This window comes from Rissa tridactyla, chromosome 7 (genome assembly GCF_028500815.1).
Source record: "Rissa tridactyla isolate bRisTri1 chromosome 7, bRisTri1.patW.cur.20221130, whole genome shotgun sequence".
Lineage (NCBI taxonomy): Eukaryota > Metazoa > Chordata > Aves > Charadriiformes > Laridae > Rissa > Rissa tridactyla.
In genome coordinates this window covers 47499529-47521457 of record NC_071472.1, presented here as the reverse complement: position 1 = coordinate 47521457, position 21929 = coordinate 47499529, and the positions used below count along the sequence as shown (strand labels likewise).

Sequence of the window (21929 nt, the reverse complement as noted above, 5' to 3'; positions counted from 1 at the left end):
TGTTCTGAATTGCAGATACTCAGTGAGGTGAATCTGTTTGGCGCTGTGAAAAGCTGTCACTGTAGGGAGAAAGCACAGTGTTAAATAAGATGATGACCACTGTGCTTAAGTTTGACTGGCTGCGTCTCTCCTCATGCCTAGTCCACTGGATTGACTATAGCAATAGGGGTTTGGGGTTGAATATTGTTACTTGGGAGGTTAGGGCCAAATTTGCAAACATTTACATGTACAACTACTGTAAGCCTCATTTAGAGAGTTTCACTTCATAGTCAGTCAATAAGTAATCGCTTTCACTGATTACTTAACGGCCCTGATTTTAGGTGTTGTAATCTTTGTATTCTGACTTGTGAAACTCCAGCTGATTTAGCCTGATTGTGCGTTGGCTACCACAACTTGCCTGAGAACTGTTGTTGAATATTTGACCCTCGAAGCATGATAAATTGCAGTGCTATTTGGATTCTGTATAGGAGGCAGTATGAGGTAGTCAGTAAAAAATAAATGGACCGTGGATACATATGGTCTATTTCAGGGCACTAATTTTCTGAATCATGTAAGAGATAATAATTTAATATGTGATAAACTGCTTATGTGGATCAAAATTAAATTTGTATTGGAGACATCTAGGCATGAAGAGAATGAGAGATGGTGCTCTGTTCCCACTGGGTGTTCAATGAGAATAGGATACCTAAATTGTTTAAGCTGCATTGAAATCTTAAGCTTTAGTGAGTGGAAGAGTTGGAAAGGGAAAAGAAAAATAGCCTCTGCTGATTTTCCTCCACGCTGCCTTTGTGCTTTTCAATGGTCGTCTACCACGTGCTTAAAACAACTGTCTTGAGGCTTTCAGCAGTGTTTCCAAATTCCATGTGAAACTGGAATTGTAACTTTGAGCACCAACTCATACTTGAAATTTTGTCTAAAAGGAGAGCTAAAATGATGATGATTCAGATGTTTTAGATGAGGTAGTTTCTCTGATGTAAGAAACGTTATTGGATTCTGTCTTTGGGAATATGACCGTTTACTGTGCTTGATGGAATATTTTTTTTTGATTGTCAACATCCATTGTTCAAGAATGCTTTGAAGGCCAGTGTGTTGACTGCATTTTTGGAGTTGCTGAGGCATGGATCATAGACTAATAAGAACAAAAAATGCACTTGGAATTTGCTGAACATAGTCTGTATTCAAGCTCAGTCATAGAACAGACTTCAAAATACATTGTGTAGGAGACAAAACAGCGATTACCCACTGCACCAAGAGAGTTTGACAAATATTTCCCAGTTTTGATTATTTTGTAGTTAACTTGCAAAAATGGTCTTCAAATCAAGTTTTGTTCAGATAGATTTCCAGAAGTGGTATGCAGAAATAGACTCCTTCATTCCTACAGTAAGTGTCATTAGTCTACTAAGCAACCAAAGATAACGTTGTTTATGTGTAGTATCTTGTAATGATCACATATAGGCTTTGGCCAGTACAAAAGCCTTATTGTACCAAACCCTTTGCAAAGGCACAAGGGATGTCTTGGTGAACAACCCTCTCAGTGAAGAATCTCTTCCTAACGTCCCATCTGAACTTCCCTTGACGCAGCTTCATCCCATTTCCTTGTGTCCCATCACTTGTCACCCGAGAGAGATCAGCGCCTCCCCTCCGTCTGCCCCATTTGAGGAAGTTGTAGGCTGCAGTGAGGGCACCCCTCAGCCTTGTCTTCTCCAAGCTGAACAAAACAAGGGACCTTGGCCTCTCATTGTAAGTCTTGCCCTTCACGCCTTCCACCATCTTGGTTGCCTTCCTCTGGACACGGTCTAATAGTTTGATGTCCTTATATTGAGGCGCCCAAAATTGCACACAGAACTTGAGGTGGGGCCGCACCAGTTCAGTGCGGAGTGAGACAATCGCGTCCCTTGACCAGCTCGCAATGCTGTGCTTAATGCACGCTTGGCCCTTTGGTCTGCCAGGGCACACTGTTGACTCATATTCAACTTGCCATCAACCCAAACCCCTAGATCTTTTTCCACAGGGCTGCTGTCCAGCCTCTCATCCACCAGTTTGTATGTGTAACCACGATTGTCCCATCCCAGGGACTTGTCCCAATCCAGCACTTGCTCTTGATAAATTTCATACGGTTGGTGACTGCCCAGCTCTCTAGTCTATCCAGATCTCTCTGTAAGGCCGCTCTACCCTCGAGGGAATCCACAGCTCCTCCTAATTTAGTATCGTCTCTGCTTTCTCCCAGACAGCCTTTCAGGAATAACAAAGTGTTTAAATGTCAGGAAAATAAATGTGCACAAAAGCATAGATACTAGCAAAAGAGGCAGAAGGCGTTTCTATGCTCAGAAAAACCTTCTGGGTGGTGCGGGAGCTTGTATCTTTGGTAGAGGAAAGCATATGTGTGGGCTAAAGTAATTGGCATTATCACTGGATTAAACATGGCACAGGAGGAGTTTGTGCTGGAGTGAGGAGAACCTGTCCAGGAGAGAGACTGCGGCTTTCACCTTTTAGACCCTTATTCTCTCTCCAGCATTGCAGTTCCTGTAATGTTTCTTACCTGTATTTCTCACCCATTCTCTGTTATTTATACAGAGTGCTTCATCAGTGCTTGATATTCTTGCAGCTGAAAGGAATTTCTGCACAGTGCAGCTGGAGTTGAGTACTGTGTTTCTTTATGGGAGAATCTGGAAGCTGTCCCAGGCTCTACATCTACCCCTGTGTAATTTGCACTTCAGAGACAGCCTGAAGTAGGAGGCAGAGGGCACAGCAGTGGGCACAATTAAAACATAACATTAATGAGCCGCTTTTGCATTCTGAAAAACAGCTGGGGTCAAACCCCAGTTCCTCAAACAAAGAAATTTCTGGCTGCCAGCCTTGTAAACAGCGAATCAAGCACCTGTGTTTGAGATGGAGCAGCTGTACATGTTTTGACTGTTGATTCATCTGCCCCGGCTAGCTGCTTAATTTAGTGACATCCATAGAGAAAGGGAGAAGTAATATTTTACTGTTTTCTTTTGCCCAATTTTACTTTGTTTCTTGCTTTCCGTGTGGGAGGCAGAAAGTTCTCAGTTCATAGCAGGACTGAGTTGTGCTTATGCATTTACATGGAAGAAGAAAACCGTTTACAGAAGAAAACCGTTATCACGGTTTTATCTGTGGATAATGTCTTACCTGCCAGACACGCACCACTGCGAGGCCTTAAAGAGCTCTTGAGGGCTGCATTCGTTGAACACTTTCCTATTTGTATTTGTGCAGCTGCACTGAAGAGCTGGAGTGAGGCTCAAATGGCCAAGACACTTCTTGTTACTTACTCCCAACTGGTGGATGGGAACAGCAGGAAGTAGTAAGCGTAAAACGTTGCTGAAAATGACCATCAGCCTCAGATGGAGGGAAGAGACAAAAACCACTTCAGATTTGGTAAATAAACAAGAGGCGAGGGTTACAGCATCACCAATTAAAAATGCTTTTACCCTTTCTGGTGAAATTATGTTCCCGTCAGCTGGGTACTAGAACATGTATGAATCTGGTAGATCCATCATGTCCAGAATTTCTACCCATTTTGGTGAATTGCAGATGGTCTTTTAGGGAAAAAAATTAATAAATTCAAAGACTAAATACATGAAGTTTATCGTAGAGCAAAGTTGTCATCGTGAATATTTTGGCCTTAAAGGTAGAGAACAGTTGAATTTCCTGAGATTGAAAAAGAATGCATTTTATTAGGCTTAACGTTTTGTGCCTTTTAGCTACAATAGAATTTTGTACCTTTTAAGTACAACTTACTTGGTTACTTAAGAAGCTAAACACTTCACTCTAAAACAATCACAAGAGTCCACAATTGTGATTTTAAAGAAAAAAGAAAAGTATAAACCATCACAAAACTTTAAATTAAACCACCTGAAGCACTACTGTCTTGTTAATATGATTGTGATAGTGCCCGTCAAACCCAATGAAGGTTAACAAAATTTTGTGAGTTAACAATAAGCAAAATAGGAGCAATTACCCCAAAAAGAACTATACCTATACATAACCGACACAGATGCAATGCTTATAGTTACTGGAATGGTATTTTTTAAATAATAATTCGATATGTGCAGTGTTTGGAGAGCTTCTCTGTAATGCCAGCTGTTTGTTTTCACATTGCTGGTCTGTGAGCAGACGGCATCTTAGCCAGGAAGCAAAATTGTCCAATGGCTAAATAATAGTGAAAGACTTCAGTGAATTTGTGGCTTTCTGGGCAACGTATCAGGAAGCCTCAAGAATCCCAATACCAGTTTTGCTGCGGTTTGGGCGTGGAGGGCATCTGTCATCTGTTGGTTGCTCAGGACGGCGTGGCCACGGGCCCTGCGGGTGGGCTGAGGTGCCTGGCAAAGGCTGGGGGCCTGCGAGCGCTGGAACTGGGCGTGCAGGTGAGGGTGTGCCAAAAAGGGGGTGAGTGCTCACTCTACAAAGCCTCCCTGCAGTACAAGTGTTCTGGCTGTACGCATAATACACATACACAATGTTCTGTAGTATTTTTGGTATTTTAACCCGTGAGGCTGACGTGGCCATTTCTTTTAACGTATATTGTGACACTGCAGTTTGCCGGAGTGGGTCGGAGTAGGGGCTACCTTCTGCTCTTATTTGTCCCTCTTCGCAGTCACTTGCTCTTAAATTCTTTAGTGTGTGCTTTGTTCTGCATATTGAGGATCGTTTTATCATTTCATGACATGTCCCCACCCCCCCGACGTCCTCCTGAAACTTGAGTGAGCTCCTCGCAGGCATGGAGATAGGCTTGGCTGAATACAGTCCTCACAGCTGATCAGCTTCTTAGATGCAGGTAACATGAGCGCGTCCAGCTCCTCGCTGCTGTCTCCCTGCTGGAGCTCATGAAGGTAAACCAACCACAACAGAAATGAATGAGAGTTCAAGGCAAGTTGAAGTAAGGAGAGGAACAACAACAAAAAGAAGGATAAATTGAGCCCTCCTAAGGAAACAAGGAGTACTTTGTATCCTTTTGTCTTCTCATAAAGAAATCGCAGGATGAAATAACTTTTTGTAAGGATAAACTGTGTCTGGTGCCTTTACTTGCCGAGTGAGGGAAACAGCAAGAGAAGACTCCAGTGCTGTGAAGTGAAATTGCATTTGAAAATGTAGATTGTTTATGGAGGTCAGGACTGCCTGTGAAATTGGAACACCTTGGAGTCTTGGTTTGTATTATGAAAAATAGTTTGACCTACATCCAGTGCTGCAGGCAGTGGGCTGCAGTGTTCGGTCCTTGTGCCTTCCCAGGGGGGCAGAAGCCAGCACCTCCTTTCTACTCCTGACACGTTCTGGCCCTCTTTAAGTAACTGACTGTAGAGATGTGATAGTCTATTTTGTGCTAGAAAAAGTAAAGCGGAGACTTAACATTTTTGTATGCAGTCTGGTAAGGAGATAGAATACCTTTTATCTGTAATATTTTCTTTTTCCCATTCATTGATGATGATTGCTTGAGGTTGAAAGTCATAACAAAATTCAGACTGGATTGTTTCCTCCCTTTCCCTTCCTTCTGTGGACACTTAAGTGAATTTGCTTTGAAATATTATTTCAAAAGGCAGAGATGCATGTTTATATCCCTTCGTGTAGTGGTCCACAAGTCATAAAGTTGCTTTGAAAACTCACAGGTCCAGATACCCAGTTATGACTAACTGGGGCAGATGCTCACCCCAAAGCTGGCTGCCTAAAATACAGCTGAAAGGCTGCCCAGGATCTTCCTGCTGGATGGGGGAGGTGTCTCGGGAGCCACACTGCACAAAGGAGGCCAGAAGAGCTGCCTCCTCTGCGTTGACATTGAGGAGCTCAATGACCTGGTCTTGCCTTCCCTCATTTCACTTCATGGTAACAGTTGGTGCAGAAGGAGCTTGTCCCACAGTGGACGAGCTGCCCCTGAGCTTTGGGCAAAGGTTTTTGTTGCTGACGTGGTCACAGGAGATGCAGGATGTCCTTGGGGCAGCTCAGTCCATCTGCGGTGGATGTGGCAGGGTACCACCAAGCTGCCTTAGCCAGCCCGTCAGGGCGCTCCAGAGCCACCCCATGGTTTGTTCCCTCCCTCCTCACAGAGCTTCAAATAAATCGGCCTTTGTGGAGAAAGTGACAAAAACGCGGGCAAAATGCTCTTCTAAGTAGTTGACTTTCTTTTGCTCAGGGAGCAGCTGAGGTTGCATCAAGTCCCGTAGGGGCTTTGCTGGATCCAGCTTCTCTGATAAATCTGACAAATGACCTTTATGAGTGTTTGTTTCTAAGAGGTAGGACTTAGGGGGAGATGAGATGTGGTGATGACTATGAAGTGATTTAAAAGCCTTTATACAGATCCACTTTCCTCCATCCCAGTACCAAGATCTCTGTCAATGAGAGAAGTACACATGAGAGAACACGAAAGAATATAAATTTTTAAATCGTTTAGAGGCCCAGTGCAAGGCCTGGTTGCCAACAAACTCATGTTTCCTTTTTTTGTTTGGAAATGTAGATCATTTTAGCCAGAAATGTTCTGGCCAAATTCTGTATTTACTCCCATGATAGAGTCCTCTCTACAAAAGGCCATAAGAGAGGGCAGAATTTGACCCATTCTCTGAATCTGCCTTAACAAGTAAAGAACTGGGATGATTCATTTTACTTTTTTTTTTTTTCTGTGCACTCACCCTAGGTACAAAGACCATTCTGGGCTATATACAGCCAGGCTAAAATGCTTTTAGTAAATTTATTCAGAAAGGACTAATGCACCCTTCTTGCCAAACAGCTGGTAAATTGAAGGAAAATATTCTCCTATAGCTTCTAGGCCTGTGCGGTTTTTGTTTTTAAGAGAGAGAGAATATCTATGGTTTGTGCTTTCAGCTTTTCCCGACCCTCCCTGGATGGGATCCCAATAAAAGAGATTGTTCTCTTGTGCTGTGGGCTTGGTGCCATTCCATTATGTCTCTGTGTCCCTGCATGAAAATGTAAAGCTTTGTGTAGCACAGGTGGCTTTGATAAAAGGGGAAAAAATGTGCTTGAAAAGCCTTAAGCTGGTCTCTGTGTCCATTTTTCCCTCTGCTCTGCCTTTTGAACGTTCTGAAGTAAAAGTAAAAAAAAAAAAAAGATGGATTATTTCCAAGAGGGGGAAAGAATTCTGACTGATTCTGTTACTTGATATTAAACACTCAAAGTGATTTATTATAAACTTTGTTTTTAAGTGACAGCTCGAGGTAAGCGCAAAAATTTGGGCAGTCTTCTCTTTTCGATGGTTTTCCTGCACACAATGTTTGAAGCATTTAAGTACACTGTAAAGCATATCAGTAAGAAAGAATCTTTCCTGGAGAGTCCTGCATATGCTAACCTGTTATCTGTTCCCATTAGGACCATGATGAGTGTTTATTTCTCTTTCAATAAACTGGTTCTCAGCCTGTCTTTTTTTTCTTGTGTTCGTCACTGCAATTTGTTCTGTTCTCCTTTTTCCTCCTACAGAAGAGATGGTGGAAGGAAAAAGTGCCATTCTCATAGGCATGAGCCAGTGGAACTCAAACGACCTTGTTGAGCAGATAGAAACAATTGGGAAGCTGGAAGAAAATCAAGGTAATGTTTAGCTTGCCTTACGTATTAATTTAAAGTTAACAAGAAAATCTGACTACTGAAGCAAACAGTTGTCAGATATCGTGTAAATACTCAACAGAAATCTAATTTACAGCATCCCATAGTTAAAATATTTACATAGACATGTAAATAGTACTTTAGTGCTAGGAAATGAGTTGCAATGATCTGTTTCAGGAGGAAGCTTCTTTGGAAGGCCAGATAATACAAATTTTTTGACTTCAGTGGGAGAGAGAAGGACCTAACTTCCTTGTCTGTCGGTGGTATGGGGCTCATGTATAATGGTGCTTGTTAATTAATCTAACTTTTTAAAGAATTTATTGGATTTGTCCATTTTAAGACCCTTTTCAGGTGGCTTTTCTTTATGGATTTGCTACATGTAATGAATCCTGAAGATAGCTGTGAGAAGGTCTTTTTTAGTATACAGGTATATAAAAATAATATTTATCTGAGTCACAAACTTCTTGATTACCTACCATGAGAATGATCTATTTTGATAGTATTTAAGTGACAGGTAGACACAATACACACAGTGTATTTACAATTGTTAAATAGATAATGAGAGAAGAAAAACCTTCTCTTTTGCATTTGCTCTTAACAATGGTATCAAGGCCTCATGTTGCTTGGTAACTTCATGTGAAGTCAGAGATTCAATGGCAATTTGTAAGAGATACTTGATGTGTCGCAAATATGCCATTTTCTCTGCTACAAAGCAGCAAGAAAAATTAATACAGTATTGCATCAAATCTCAGTCTTCTAAGTGGCTTGCCAAGAACCACCTATCCTTGCATTCTTGCAGATACTTATCTATTTCTTCCAGGGCTGGCAAAGATTTAGAATGCTTATTTTCATTTCAGCACCTGTTATATGAGGATGGGTTTGTTTGTTTTTTTCATAGTGCCCTTTGTGTAAGGCGCTAAGGAAAGAGTTGTAAGAGACTGCTTTTAAGGGTTTCTGCTGTTAAAAACCAAGGCTGGTAAAAGGGTTATTGTTTGCATTATTGTCGTGGTTTGGGCTGAGCTGGACATTAAAACGTTGAATAGCTGCAGCAGGGAGAATGTGAGACCCAGGGTTGCATGGAAGATCTGTGCAGAAAGAAATGAAGCAGTCCCCTGAGTTACAGTCCATCCTTCTTCGTACAAGGGATTTCTGTTTTCATTTAATCTAATTCTCTGTGATGTGTTTTGTAAAAGAAAGACTTCTCATCCATTCTTTACTTCATTTCTGTTCACACACGGCTGTTAGAAGAGGCTTTAGAGCCGGTGTACCTAACTCAAAGCATTTGACGAAGCAGCTTACACGTAAGACGCATCTACATTCTGACATTGCTTCACGTATGCTGCAAGTGTACTATGGCTTTTGGGTCACGGTCCATTGTGTTGATTTTGACCACTCTTGAATAGGGATGTCAGGCAAGGACTGAAGTTGTTAAAAATTGGGCTAGCACAAGTCTGAACCAATATTACATGTACCATATCTCATTATGCCAGAATTGAATTTCACTGCTTTAGTAATGCAAAAGAAAGTAGAGCTCTGGCTGTAATGCACACTGCCGGTTAGAAATTTTCCCTAATCCACCCATACTAAATACATCTGTTTTCTAAATAGGCGAGGCAATTACGTGCATTTCCTTCTTTCCTCTGCCATCTTATACTCTCGGATTTAGTCCTATTGATTAGCTACTTGTCGATTTATTATTTTTTTTAAATTATTATATTTTCTTTATTTCCTTACATGTGGTCATCTATCTTTATCTTCATGGAATTATCTGCCAAATGCTGATAGGTCGTGTTGCAGTGTTGTTAGTGCAGAGAATTATACAGTGCTTTTGATATAGCTTAACAAGACCGAATAGTGTTACCGATTCAGCAATTTTACAAAAGTCTGTGATTAGCAACCATCAGATACAAATGATAACGGCAAAGAGGAGGATGTTTGAAGGAAGTCTGTGTTGTCTTCTGTGACACAGTAGAACAATATTTCAGCCTTAGCCAAGTTGTTTATAGTAAAAAATTAAAAGTTCAGGTAAAGCTGGATTCTCTCTTTAAAAACATTCTGTAGAAGTGAGAAAGATGTCCTATATGGTTTCTTTCCCGGGGTACTTCATTTGTTCAATGGAAAGATGTGAGGAATATGGTCTGCTGATTCAGGGAAAATTCCCCACCCGTGCCCCCACCCCCAAAGCTGGATTTTCTTAGGGCTCTCAGAGAATGATGAGTTCATTGACTGGTTGCAGAGAGCTGTGTTACAGTCCAGTGGTTTGGGGCCTGTGCAGAGAGCAGAGAACTGGTTCTTTTTCGTGGTTTAATAAATTGATTAATAAAGCACATAATTATAGGCTCTTTTCAACAAATGATGATGTATGAGAAGATGTAGTATGCTCTGGGCACAGCTGAATACCCACTGGACGCTGCTTAGTTAAGTAATGCTACAGTTCTAATGTTAGACAGACACGGTCCTCAGGAACTTTATAAATGGCAAGTATGTAATTTAATTCAATCTTAGATTCTCAATAAGTATGACTGAGAGCACTTGATCAGCACAATCTTTCTCATCAGAGGTAGAAATAAGTCTTTGGGGAAAAACTGGCAGCAGCATTTAAATTTATGAAGTTTTCATTACAGAAAATAACACAAATAGCAGTCAAGCTGAATTAAAAACTGATACAGCTGCATAAATTATGTTGATGCAGATGTCTTCCCTGTTGTGGAACAAACACGCATGACTATGATGCGTGAAAATGCTTAAATTTGCTCCTGGTGCAAAGTATCTGTCCATTACGTTTGAAGGAAAATTACGTGTACTGAGCACTAGGAACAAATTCAGCCTGTTGGATTTCAATGCTTTGCATTTCCTTGATCTATCTTGACTTCATATCCTTACTTTAAGTATATATTGTTAATGTTTGTGAGGTTGAAGTTGTTGGTTTGTTTTTTGTACTCTTGACACAGTGCAGTGAAGGTGACGTGAGGAAGTCTTTGCAAATACAGCAAAGACTTTGTATACTTCAAATACAATATATGCTTTATGTTTCATTACTTGAATTTCTGTATAGCGGGAAATGAGGTTACTATACATTCTAACTGGCAAACCAGGCCTATACTTGTTACAGAAGAGAATCAATCCAAGCTAGTAATTGCCATGTCAACTTAAACTTGTGGGGTGAAATCCTGGGGAAAAAATGCCATAGCTGCAGTAGACATTACCAGTGAGGTACAGGGTGAACATACAAAATCAAAATATTGCTTTGCAGAAAAAAATTGTCTGGAGACTGTGCTGAAGGTATCCAAACTCTCAGTTCATTAAGGACTGTGTTGTCTTGTTACTTGCGCAGCTAGTGTCCATGCCTTTATATTATTTCTTCCATCTGTTTTTTCTCAGTGGCGTTTTTTAGCACAACTGGTTCCCTTTGAACAAAAGGAGACCGACTTGCGTTGTGAGGGACTTCTTCCTCTTGTCCAGAGGTGGTTTTTTGTTTTGTTTTTTTTCCCCATTGCCTGCTGTTCAGCTCTGTGCTTTTTATAAAACAAAAACAGTATTAGAAGCTGTAAGAGCTGCGGATTTCCAAGCTCATTTGTAGCTTTCACGATGCGAGTGAGTTTTGGGACTGTGTTGTCCCGTGGCTGCTGCGTGGCGGTTTGGCTGTGAAGGCTGTGTCTGTTCAGTGGCCGGCTGACAGCGGGTCTCACCCTCAGCCCTCCGCTGAAGTGGCAGGACCCAGTGCAGCAGTCAGGCTGTATTTCATTACAGTTGCCAAATATCCCAGAACTAAGTTTTCAAAGCTAAGGTTTCGGAATTTAGCAAATGCCAAGCTTGCGATCTCAACGCAATCTTTATGGATCTCCTTTGTGTATTTGCCCTGTCATACTGTTTTATTTATTTATTATAGGAGTGCATCGTATGTGTAGCGGGTTTACTCACTGACCTTCACATGGGTAGAAGGAGAGCTCTTGTCATTAGCGATGCCGGGAGAGTTCCTGAAGGAAAGTTTGCCTGGCAGTGAATGGAAAGTGCTTGTGCATCTATCTTGTCTGTGAATAGATTTTTCCTACAAAAGCTTCCATTAGAAATCTGGAGAAACGTGATGATTATCTCCAGAAAAACAGATGGATGTGTGAGTAGGAAGGTTGAATTTTACATTATGTATTAAAATCACGACAGCAGGATATTTGCAGTAACGTGAATTTGTGGTGTAGTTGTGTGATAATAGGTAATTGGCCTGTTCTTTTTGCTCACTATTTCCTCTAAGGAAAAGAAATACACCTCTTTGTAAGATGTGATAGAATTAGATAACGTCTGAAAATCGCTGTGTGCAATTTCTGATTCTTTTGACTGTCTAGTCTTGCGCAACTCTTGGTTCTCAGGAACACACAATTTCTGGCTTTTACCACAAGGTGTTCTTAGTATCCGAGGGCAAATACACTTGGGGATAAAGTTTGTATGCCCATTAAAATGGCAATGGGTGACTTTTCTTGTTCTGAGCCTTCTCAAAGTGATATTGCAGTAAAGCTACGAAATTACTTAAGACAAATAAGGGAACCTCGACCTCAGTACAAAAAGCAAAACTAAACCTGTCTGGCTTTGTCTCTCAAAAGACCATATTGTATGACAGGACGTATGTTGACCTCCAGTGTTTTAAGTGACGGATGATGATTAAGAGCTCATTTGGAAAGCAGCCAAGTTTTATTGCTCTTCTGGTTCACAAAGAATTTATTGGAGATGCGTGGAAGTGTCTGCCTCCTTATGCACATTTGCTGCAGGCTCTGATGAAAATGACTTCAATTTTTCCTTAAGGGGTTTAGCCGGGTCTGGGGCCTGGCCAAGTGGTACAGAGAACTGCGCGTCGAGAACATCAGTTAAAATTTTATCTGTGTGAGAGCCAACAGTTATAACCATCTGAGGTCGTTTTGTGACCTCTTAAGAAACAGGTGGAGGAGTATTCTCATTGCCAGTCCTCCCCTCCACAGCCCCACACGCCCTGTCCAGCCCCAAGTAATTAATGCTTTTTGACACTGACTAGCTCTTAGCTGGATGTTCCGGCGAGGAGCTGGTGGACTCCAGGGTCTACGGAGTCTGAACTATCATCTTGTTTATGGAGGTAAATCTGCTTTGATAGGGGTGGCTGTTGTTGAAGCAGGGGAAAGGTGTTTACGTTGTCTTTGGGAACTGGTGTTTCTAAGGCCCTGGTTACAACAGTATCGTTCTACAGATTTGTATTCCAGAGACAACCCTTAGCTATTCTGTTAAGACAGCCAAATTCTGTGCTTGGTTACTGCATGAGTCCCGGTAAAGTGACTGTGGTGCACATAAGGCAAAACATAAGAATTGGCTCCTTATTGATGAAACACTTGTGATCCTGACAGACGTTATTTGTAATTAATTGCAGTAAAAGGAAAATGGATCACAACTGAATAGTGGCTACTCTATTAATAATTAGACCCTTGTTTTCTAAATGCAAAGTCAATGCTTGGCATACCTCAAAAATGCTGGGTTTTTATGCTAGCAAGAATGTAGAGAGTGCTCTGTTGCCTTTTGAAATACTCTAACTGAAAAGTTGATGAAAATTAGAATGACTAATACTTACCTCCTGTAATAACTGATCTTATGTTTGTGTATTTTTAAGCCGTTCCCACTTAAATGCAGTGATTCTAATCACCTATTACCTTCTGTTTGACTTGTTTGATCCGTTTCATTCGTGTTCAGGTGCCTGGAGCTCCTCTGCTTTAAGGTTGGTCCAACTTAAGTGAAATTAATGTGTCTACACTTGGTGCAGAGCAGATTTGTGTCCTAGACAGGAGTTTGGTAGTCAAGACTTCTTCATTCTTTTCTTTCATCTCTTCTGACACTCTGTGGTCTTCCGTGCAGCTCATACTCAAATATATTGAGATATATATACTTTTTGACTTATCCACTATAGATAACTTTTGAAAATGTGGGGTTTTTTAACCTTTCTTCACACCCTGCTGTGAGGATATGTTTGTGTAAGCTTATGACTTGTGTTGATTCATTGAGATAGTTCTACTAGATTTTTAGCAGGGACTTGAACTTGGGCTTATTTTAGAAGGACTCCATAAACACTTGTGTGTTGGCTGTTTTGCGGTGAGTTTGTCTCTTTTGAAGTCTTCCTGGGGAAAAAAAAAACCGTCACATTTCTGTGGATAGTTTTGGTTTTAATATATTTGTATTTTCCAAAATGTAAATGTTAAAAGAAGACACAAATGCATACAAAAAAAGTGAAACAGGCAAACCCCCAACAAACCTTGACTCTTTCTTTGTTTTGAAACTTAATTTATACAACAGGCTTAAGGTAGTCATCTTTAGTTCCCCAATCACAGCATCCTTAAATTGGTAGGATTGGAATTGTCAATATGCTTCTCACGTCTGAAGCCAAGAAGACATTCTAAAATCTGCTGCATACCCTGGGGTTGCAACCTTATTTCTGCAATATGAAAATCTCAAGGAATTAAAAAAAAAAAAAAAAAAAGAGAGGCTGGTATTAGTGGTATTTTTGTGGAATATAAAGTAAACAAACAAGCAAGCAAGCAAACAAATAACAATGTAATTTCTGTTATACAGCTTGCCACAAAGGATGACTATTGATTTAATACACCCTAATTAAATTTTAAAAGCCGTTAATCAATTTTATCAACAATATGGTACTATTTTACTCTGCAAATCTAGGTAATTGAATTAAAATGCTTCAAATGAGGATGAATTTTCAGGTAGGCAATTGATGAAATACAATTCAATTTCTAGATGTTTAAAACATAACTGACTGCAAAGTGCCTGTGAAATTCACTTTTCCTGTGCTTCCTATGCCACACATACAGACTGATGGGTTGCTTTACTGGTACCCAGCAAAATAGATGGGTAAGATCAGCTTTCACAACTGGAAATTTTTCATATTGGGTGAGGTAAAGGCGTTTCTTGGTCCCATGGCACAAGACCAGGTTAGTCAGATCTTTTCATCTTTTAATGCATTGATTTTCTATCTGGAAAATAGAGCTGACAGTAATTTGAATTGTTGATTTAGATTAAACTTTTATTCTTTACATCCAGCCTATTACAAGATAGTGGTTTGGAGCTTGGGAGGTGCTACTCTTGGGCAAGTTGTGTTAGGTCTGTGTATGGAAACCTGCAATTCCTACACTTTCTGCACCACCTAGGATTGAGCTGTGCAATTGCTACTGTTTTTCTAAAATGACACGTTCTGCGCTTCTCACCTAAAAACTTACAAAGAATTGTTCTACAAAGACTGTGGCTTATGAATGGTAGACAATAAAATTGTGTTAAACTAATGGTGTGCAGTATGACTCCCCACCACTCCAGCTGTTCTTTGTAACTCCCCTTTAAAAATATTTCCTGAGATCTTAAGTAGAGTAAATACATCACCGAGTGATGATTTTTTTTACTCTCTGATAGCGTATCTTTTGTATCTCATCTTTTTCCACCTAGCGTAAGAGGAAAAAAAGCCTGTTTTACATGTGAAGCAGCACATTTCTAAAAGATGACAGGGGCAATTTCCTGTTGATTCCCTCAGCTGCTGTCTCTGTTCTCCTGTCATAGTGTCTACACTGAGCAGAACTGAGAGACTAGAATAATGTGTTTGGTTAAGTTTAACATACATTTGTGGAGTAAGCTAATTAATAGAATCATAGAGTATCTCAAGTTGGAAGGAACCCATAAGGATCATCAAGTCTAACTCCCTGCTCCCCTCAGGACTACCTAAGACTAAACTATATGACTAAGAGTGTTGTCCAGTTATGCTATTGTATTTCACTCTAATTTGAAACAAGCAAGCTACAGCATATTTATGCTTCCAGAAAATGTCATCTCTCAACTGCAGTGCCTTTTGATGTAAGTACCTTTTGATTCTTTGCAAAGACTACTCTAAAGGGCTACCCAGCTGAAGAAACTGGACTTACAGCAGTAAAATGGAGAGCAGAATCTGTCCTAGTAGCTTTTAGCAGAGACTTACTGGATGGAAGGGATGGTCAGTCACTGGCTACTTCCACAATTGTGCGTTGGGCAGCCTCGTGTTTGGTGCCACCATTGCAATTCTAAAGCCCTAGGATTCACAGTAGCTTTTGTTGCACTATCTGGAATGCATCTTTTCTGTTCTCTTGTGTGCAAGCGGCTGCTATAAAGACTTAACTCAATGACAGTGTTTCTTCTTCTGTTTTGAGAAAGTTTGGTTTGGTTTTGAGTGGACTGTTCAGAAGGGCTAGCTTTTCCAAGTGCACTGAGCTCCCATAAATCGTATCAGGCATTCAAGAGCATTAAGCACTTACGAAAATGCCTTTGTCCTTGTCCCAGGCCTCTTGGAATCTCTGGTTAGACTAACGTGATGCAGCACAGGGTAAGACAACACCAGACTGGCAGCTGCTACAGAAATTTACCCTAATCTCACCCCGTAGTGGAAGGTAGGGATAGGGAAGTGAATGAGAAAGTAATTACTAATTTCTTACCTAACAGGGCATAAGCAGTTCTTAATTTGGCTGTGGAACAGTATTGCTTTATGTTTCCATCAAATTAAGAGTCTAACCAGTCAGGTATTATGGAGAAACAGTAACATGAGAGAGAAGTAATTGATCAACTTCAGGAGATTTGTCTTTATCAAAGGGTTGTTGCTAAGTAAGTGCAGATCCTAAGCGTAAGAGGAGAGTTTAGCTACATCACTCTCCAGATGGATGTTTTTGCAGAAGGAGAAAGACTTTGTAACCTGGAAACCATTTATTGTTGCTCATAAAATAAAATTCATCTTGGTTTAAGTCAATAATACAGCTTGTACGGTGTTTAAATCTGTACATATGGTGCTCGGTTAGGAGTAAAACAGAGCCTGCAGCTCCCCGTGCGATGTTTAAATACACTTTTGGCAAGGAAAACTGCCAAGGTGCTAGAAATCAGCCCTGAGTTAACTGCAAAGTATGGCAGGAAGGCAGCTGTTAATCTCATTTTTAAGGTCAGTTTTTTCAGGCAAGATTGGCATGTATTTTTTTTCTCTCTCTTGTTTTCTTTCCTTGTGTATTTGTATAATTTCCTTCTATAATAATGTGAAATACATATATTTCCTTCTTACTTGATCCTTTCCTGTGTGTGAAACCCGTAGAGATAGAATCAACTAATTTCTTTTCAGCCTAATTATATGGGGGTCTTAATTGTTTTGTTGAATTTTGCATTCCTAATATTTAAAAAAAAAAAAAAAGTTGTATTTGATGATTAGGTCAAGAGAATAAAGAGATAATGTTACAGATATGCCCACCTGGCTGTGAAGTAGCATTTGCCACTTAAATGGGAATGGTTGGTTTTTCGCATTGAACAGTTTAGACTTTTTGTTAAGATACTTGTCAGTTGTGATGTGAATACTAACCTGTAGTATCTGGAATTATGAGCTGTGTTGAGTTGGATCCATTAAACTCCTACAGGAAAGTAGTGTTTCTGTGCAGGACTGGGTGCACACTGAGATGTTCTTAGCATGCTCTTAATCCGCCCTCATCTTTCATTGTCTCACTGATTCAGTCTCCTTTGCTCCGTCTGCATCTGAAAGGTTCTCCAACATTTACGCAATGGTCAAAACATGCTATATAAGAGAAAAACCTCTATGCTGTCATGATTCTGCTTTCAGTATAGTGATTTTTACCTTGTACTAGAGTTTCTCTCTCTCCTCTGAAGGCTGCCTTGACTAATTTTGTCCACCGTGAATGTTCTGTGTAAACAAACTGCTCTCTTCCTTCCCCCCAGTAGCATGTGATCTCCCTCTCCTTGTCATGTCCTCCTAGAGTCATATAATTAATTAAAGGGTGTTTGTACATAGCTGACTGTAGTGTTTACGCTGCTATTAAATTTATTGCAATAGCATCTGCCACTGCCTAATAATGTGAAGAATGGCAAACAGAAAATTTGGCTTATTGGAGTGAGCAGTGGAAAGGAAGGATGAAAACTAGAATAGTTAACTGTTTCAAAACACATCAGATGGCTCGTGTAAAGAACAGATTTACTTCTAGCAGCAGGTTTTAGAGAGAAGCAGTGAATTGGATTTCTGCAAATCATCCGTGGTAACAGTTTATATGAGGGCAGGTTACCAGTGTTCTGCAACTGCTGTCATTTAGTTTTTGATGCTGTATGTTCTAGAATACAGCTCAGCACATGCATGCAAAATGGAGGAAGCTTAAGCTAGCCACTAAGGTATTTTTGAGCTGAGTCTTGATGCAGAGAGTATTGCTTTCCTTGGAGTCCCTCCACAGATTCCCTTTGCCTTTTTCAACCCGTATTAAGATCCAGTCCACATGCTGAAATCAGCATGTGTTCTTCATCGGTTTCACTGGGCCTAGAGTCTCCCTGGCTGCCATTCCCATCCAGAGGGTTGTACCATCTGTAGCTATATTACCTCCTTTCCTCTCCCCCTACTTTCTCAAGTTTGACAGAATTGTGCTCACACCGGTGTTACGTTTGCCATGGCATTACAAAAAAAAAAAAAAAAAAAAGACAAGAAAAACACCTGATTTTTCTACTCAAAAGTTAAATTTCACTGTATTCTTGATGGGGTGAAAGCCACGTTCTAAAGTGGAGCATGAGCATTGTTTGTTCTGGTGGTATGGTTATGTTGTCAAATGAATTCAGATGATTAGAACAGAGAAAGTTGTGCATACCATAAAACCTCCTGGCACTCTGGTAGCTGATGTTGCAAGACTGGGAGGAAGGCAGAGGAGGCCCCCCTGATACCCCACTGGTGCTGAGGCACATAACTGTTCTGCTGTGCTGTCGTCTGATGCTGATCCCATGAGCGAGGTAATCCCAGGGAGAGCAAAACAAGAAAAGCAACTGTACAAAATGCCCTCTGACACCTCAGGAGCACAGGTCTGCGAAGATACATGTGTGTGTAATCACTATGTACCAGAACGTGACACTAAAGGTAACTTTGTGAATCTCATTTTCACCTGCAGTTGCTTTCTCTGGTGAATAGATACCTTAATTTCTACTGGTGTTACCAATCCTTAGTGGTATTCTGTTTTCACCACTGCCCAAAAAAGCGCTCACTATTTTTTTTTGTAGCATTGCGATAGCTAGAGTAATTGCATATCATCTTTTAATTCCAGGCCACAGAAGTGGCAATTTTTTGCAGATTCTGTGGAAATTACCATGTGATGAAAATATCTGGATCCCTCTGTTGAGCTTACTTAACACGCCTTTAGAGCATAGAGTTCCTACTTGCCTGAATTTCACTAGCATGATTTCTTTTGATCAAGTTCTTTGAATTGATGAGACTCCTCATAAACCAAGCTGTCTTCATGAATTTGTCTATAAATGTAGGACTAGCATCTCAGCCCTTTAGTAGTCTGGTTATCAAGGACCATAGTTACACAGATGAAGTAGAGTGCCCTCAAGTGGTTAATCAAGCACGACATTTTCCCATTGAGTTTTTTTTTCCCAAGTTTTTCCCATCATATCAGAGTAAATGTCTTCAGAAGGGTAATTTAAAATATGCCAGGTCTGCATTTCAGTCTAGGTTCATATTCCTTGGACCTCTTGAGGGGTGACAGCCAACATGGCTTCACTAGAGGCAAATTGTGTCTGTGGCCACCTATGATGAGTTTACAGCATTGGTGGATAAGGGAAGAAGAACTGACATCATCTGCCTGGGCTTGTGGAAAGCATTTGATACTGTCCCGCACAACATCCTTGTTCCTAAATTGGAGAGGCTTTGATGGATGGACCACTCGGTGGATAAGGAATTGGCTGGATGGTTGCATTCAAAGAGTGAAGTCAAAAAAAGGCTGCACTCAAAGAGTTGCAGTCAAGCAATGGCTCAGTGTCCAAGTGGAGACCAGTGACGAGTGGTGTTCCTCAAGGGTCGGTAGTGGTGGTCCTCAAGGGTCAGTCATTTCTTTAGTGGTGCAATGGTAGCAAAGGTGTTTAAGCTCCATGGTAGAAAATGGTAGAAATGACCCGAGTGCTGTAGGACGCCTTTATCCATATGGACAAACTAAATGAAAGGCCCTTCCATTCCCATATCCTTGTGTTTCTATGTTTTAGGTTTTTGTATTTAGAGCTGAGAAAATCCATTTGTATTGCAGCTTTCCTTGGACAGGTGGACTGTGGGAGGGAATGGAAGGACAAAGACATTCTTGAAAACACTGCTAATTAAATATTTGGAATAAGAATCTATTTTGTGTTGCTAGATAAGTTATACTAATTCTTAAGGTAAGTTATACTAATTCTTAGTTATTTAAAGATTCAGTGGCTAATACTACAAGTAACCAAATAGATGCCTAGCTACAGTTTCATTGCTTATGATGCCTTCTTGAAATGAAGAGTAAAATCTGGCTTCTAGACTAACCATTTTGATGACTAGATTAGGGCAGTTTTCAAGCATGTCATATGCTGAGCTATTGCCACTGAAGCCAATGGGAGTTTTAGAAATCAGCATAGTGGTCAATTGCAAAATATTTACTGCGTTACAGTAGAAAAAGTAAAGAGCTTGATGTTCATGTAAAGCAATCCTGTTTCACATTGTGGGTTTTTTCCTCTTGCAGGTGAAGAGTCTGCATTTTGCTCATCTGGCTTTCTACAGGAAAAACAACGTGAGTTGAAGTTCTCATTTGTCTTTGTACTGAGGCTGTTCAACAGCTAGAGATAATAACGGAATAGAAATGTTAACCAGCACGGGTCTGCTGTTTTGTTGAGAAGGGAGATGGGTGTGGAGGGACCAGGATTCTTTTGAGTTTTAAGTTTATTTATTTTGAATGTGGATTATGTAAATGTACCAAGAAAGCACCTGGAACATTATTTAACACAACAGATAGCACCTTATAGCATTGGCTAGAGTGGCAGAGGTGGAGTATTGGAGGGTGAAGCTGCTGGTATACGTGACAGCTCATACAGGACAGTACAACATGACTCAATTTGGAGCATAGAAGCCTTCAGTGCTTTGTGTTCTGGACTTCCTTGTCCCATCTCTGCTTAAAGAGGTGCAAGGGGTGTTGCTGTTAAAGTTTGAGTGGTATAGGACTGAAAAGTTGTACCGTTGCATTAGGCATTGCTAGGGTTCCTTTGCTGCTGGTGCCCCACTTTCAGGAGTGTATTCACTTGTCACTGTGCTGTTGATCTTTCTGTGTTTTTGCATTGCTCTGCTTACTAAAGAAAGCAAATTGGCTTTATAGAAATGAGTGGTGTTAATGAGGGTGTTTTCTTTCATCGCAGTTCTCTCTGGGAACAATTGTCCATTGCGCTCATTGAGTTCACAGTGAAACAGCTGCTCGCTATTCCTGCAGCTATGTTCATAAGCACATTCTGTTGCTCTGTGCCAGCCCCTTCCCCTTTGGAAATCATGCTTTGCCCAGCTCATCTGGCCTGGTCTGAGAGCTGGAGCTGATGTGCACTTAGAGTCTAGATCCTCGGCTAAACCCTGCGTGTTACTTCTACTGCAGAGCTCCATAGTGGTCACGTAGGAGATCTGGTAGCGTGTGTGTGTAAGGCTCATTCAGTGAAGAAACCGTGGGGGAGTTAACACAGGCACGATCTCCTGCTGTGGCTTCCAGAACAGGATTGGGTTCAGTGATGCGTGCCATTATTTTCCTTTAAACAGTGCAGTTTGCGAAACTGCATCTGCAGTGTATTACAATATTCTTTATCATTTGTTAATAGAAAGCATATGTTACAGCCTTCGTGTGAACATATTTCTCATGACGGATTTGTCATTATAAACGGCTAGTAATAGCACAGCAGATGGCAAGAAACGGCATAATTTCTCACGGGAGTGTGATAATGGAAATAACAGTTTTCTTTGGGGACTGTCACCACCTCATGCTTTGTACCTAAAGCAAGTTCTCTTGCTTTTAGTCTAAATTCCTCCCTAATTAACATGGCAAAATATTAGGGATGTTTGAAATGGTCTGGAAAAAAAAAAAAAAGGACCTGGCTTGATCCTTAGTACAGGTTTGAACTGTAGAATTTTGGGAGTGATGGTGCGAATTCTTTTCTCCTAGATTCAGGGTACTTATTTACTTACTTTCTTGCCACAGAATGAACTGATGCTTTTCATGGCTGATTTGGGGTGTTGAATCACTGAGCTTTTCCTTTCACCTGGCTCTCCCGTCATGCTGATGGCTGATCTTGAGACCTGATGTACTTCACATGAAGAGACTGTTTGGGCAATGAGTTACTTCAGGCAAGGCTATAGACACACAGCTTTGTCAAAGCCTGAATTACAACTCCTGAGCAGATCTTATATTAAAATGTTGAGAAATTACCCTGGGGAGGAAATGGGAAATTGAACAGTTATAAAATTGCCACTACTACCACCTACCCATGACTGACCAGTTAGTCTGGGTGCATGCAGAGGACCTGACCTTCTTGGGCAATGGGAC

The 21929-nt window shown here is 40.7% G+C and overlaps 1 protein-coding gene across 4 annotated transcripts in view; it reads left to right on the top strand.

Moving 5' to 3' along the window:
- PITPNM3 (PITPNM family member 3) overlaps positions 1-21929 on the top strand; it is a 90808-nt gene that overhangs the window by 21375 nt on the left and 47504 nt on the right. For all 4 annotated transcript variants that reach the window (XR_008467603.1, XM_054208006.1, XM_054208005.1 and 1 more), the window contains exons 3-4: positions 7441-7548; positions 20097-20144. Coding sequence is in view for 3 of the 4 variants with exons in the window: in XM_054208006.1 (XP_054063981.1) it covers positions 7441-7548; positions 20097-20144 (156 nt within the window). In the remaining variant the exon portion in view is untranslated. The remainder of the gene's footprint in view (positions 1-7440; positions 7549-20096; positions 20145-21929) is intronic.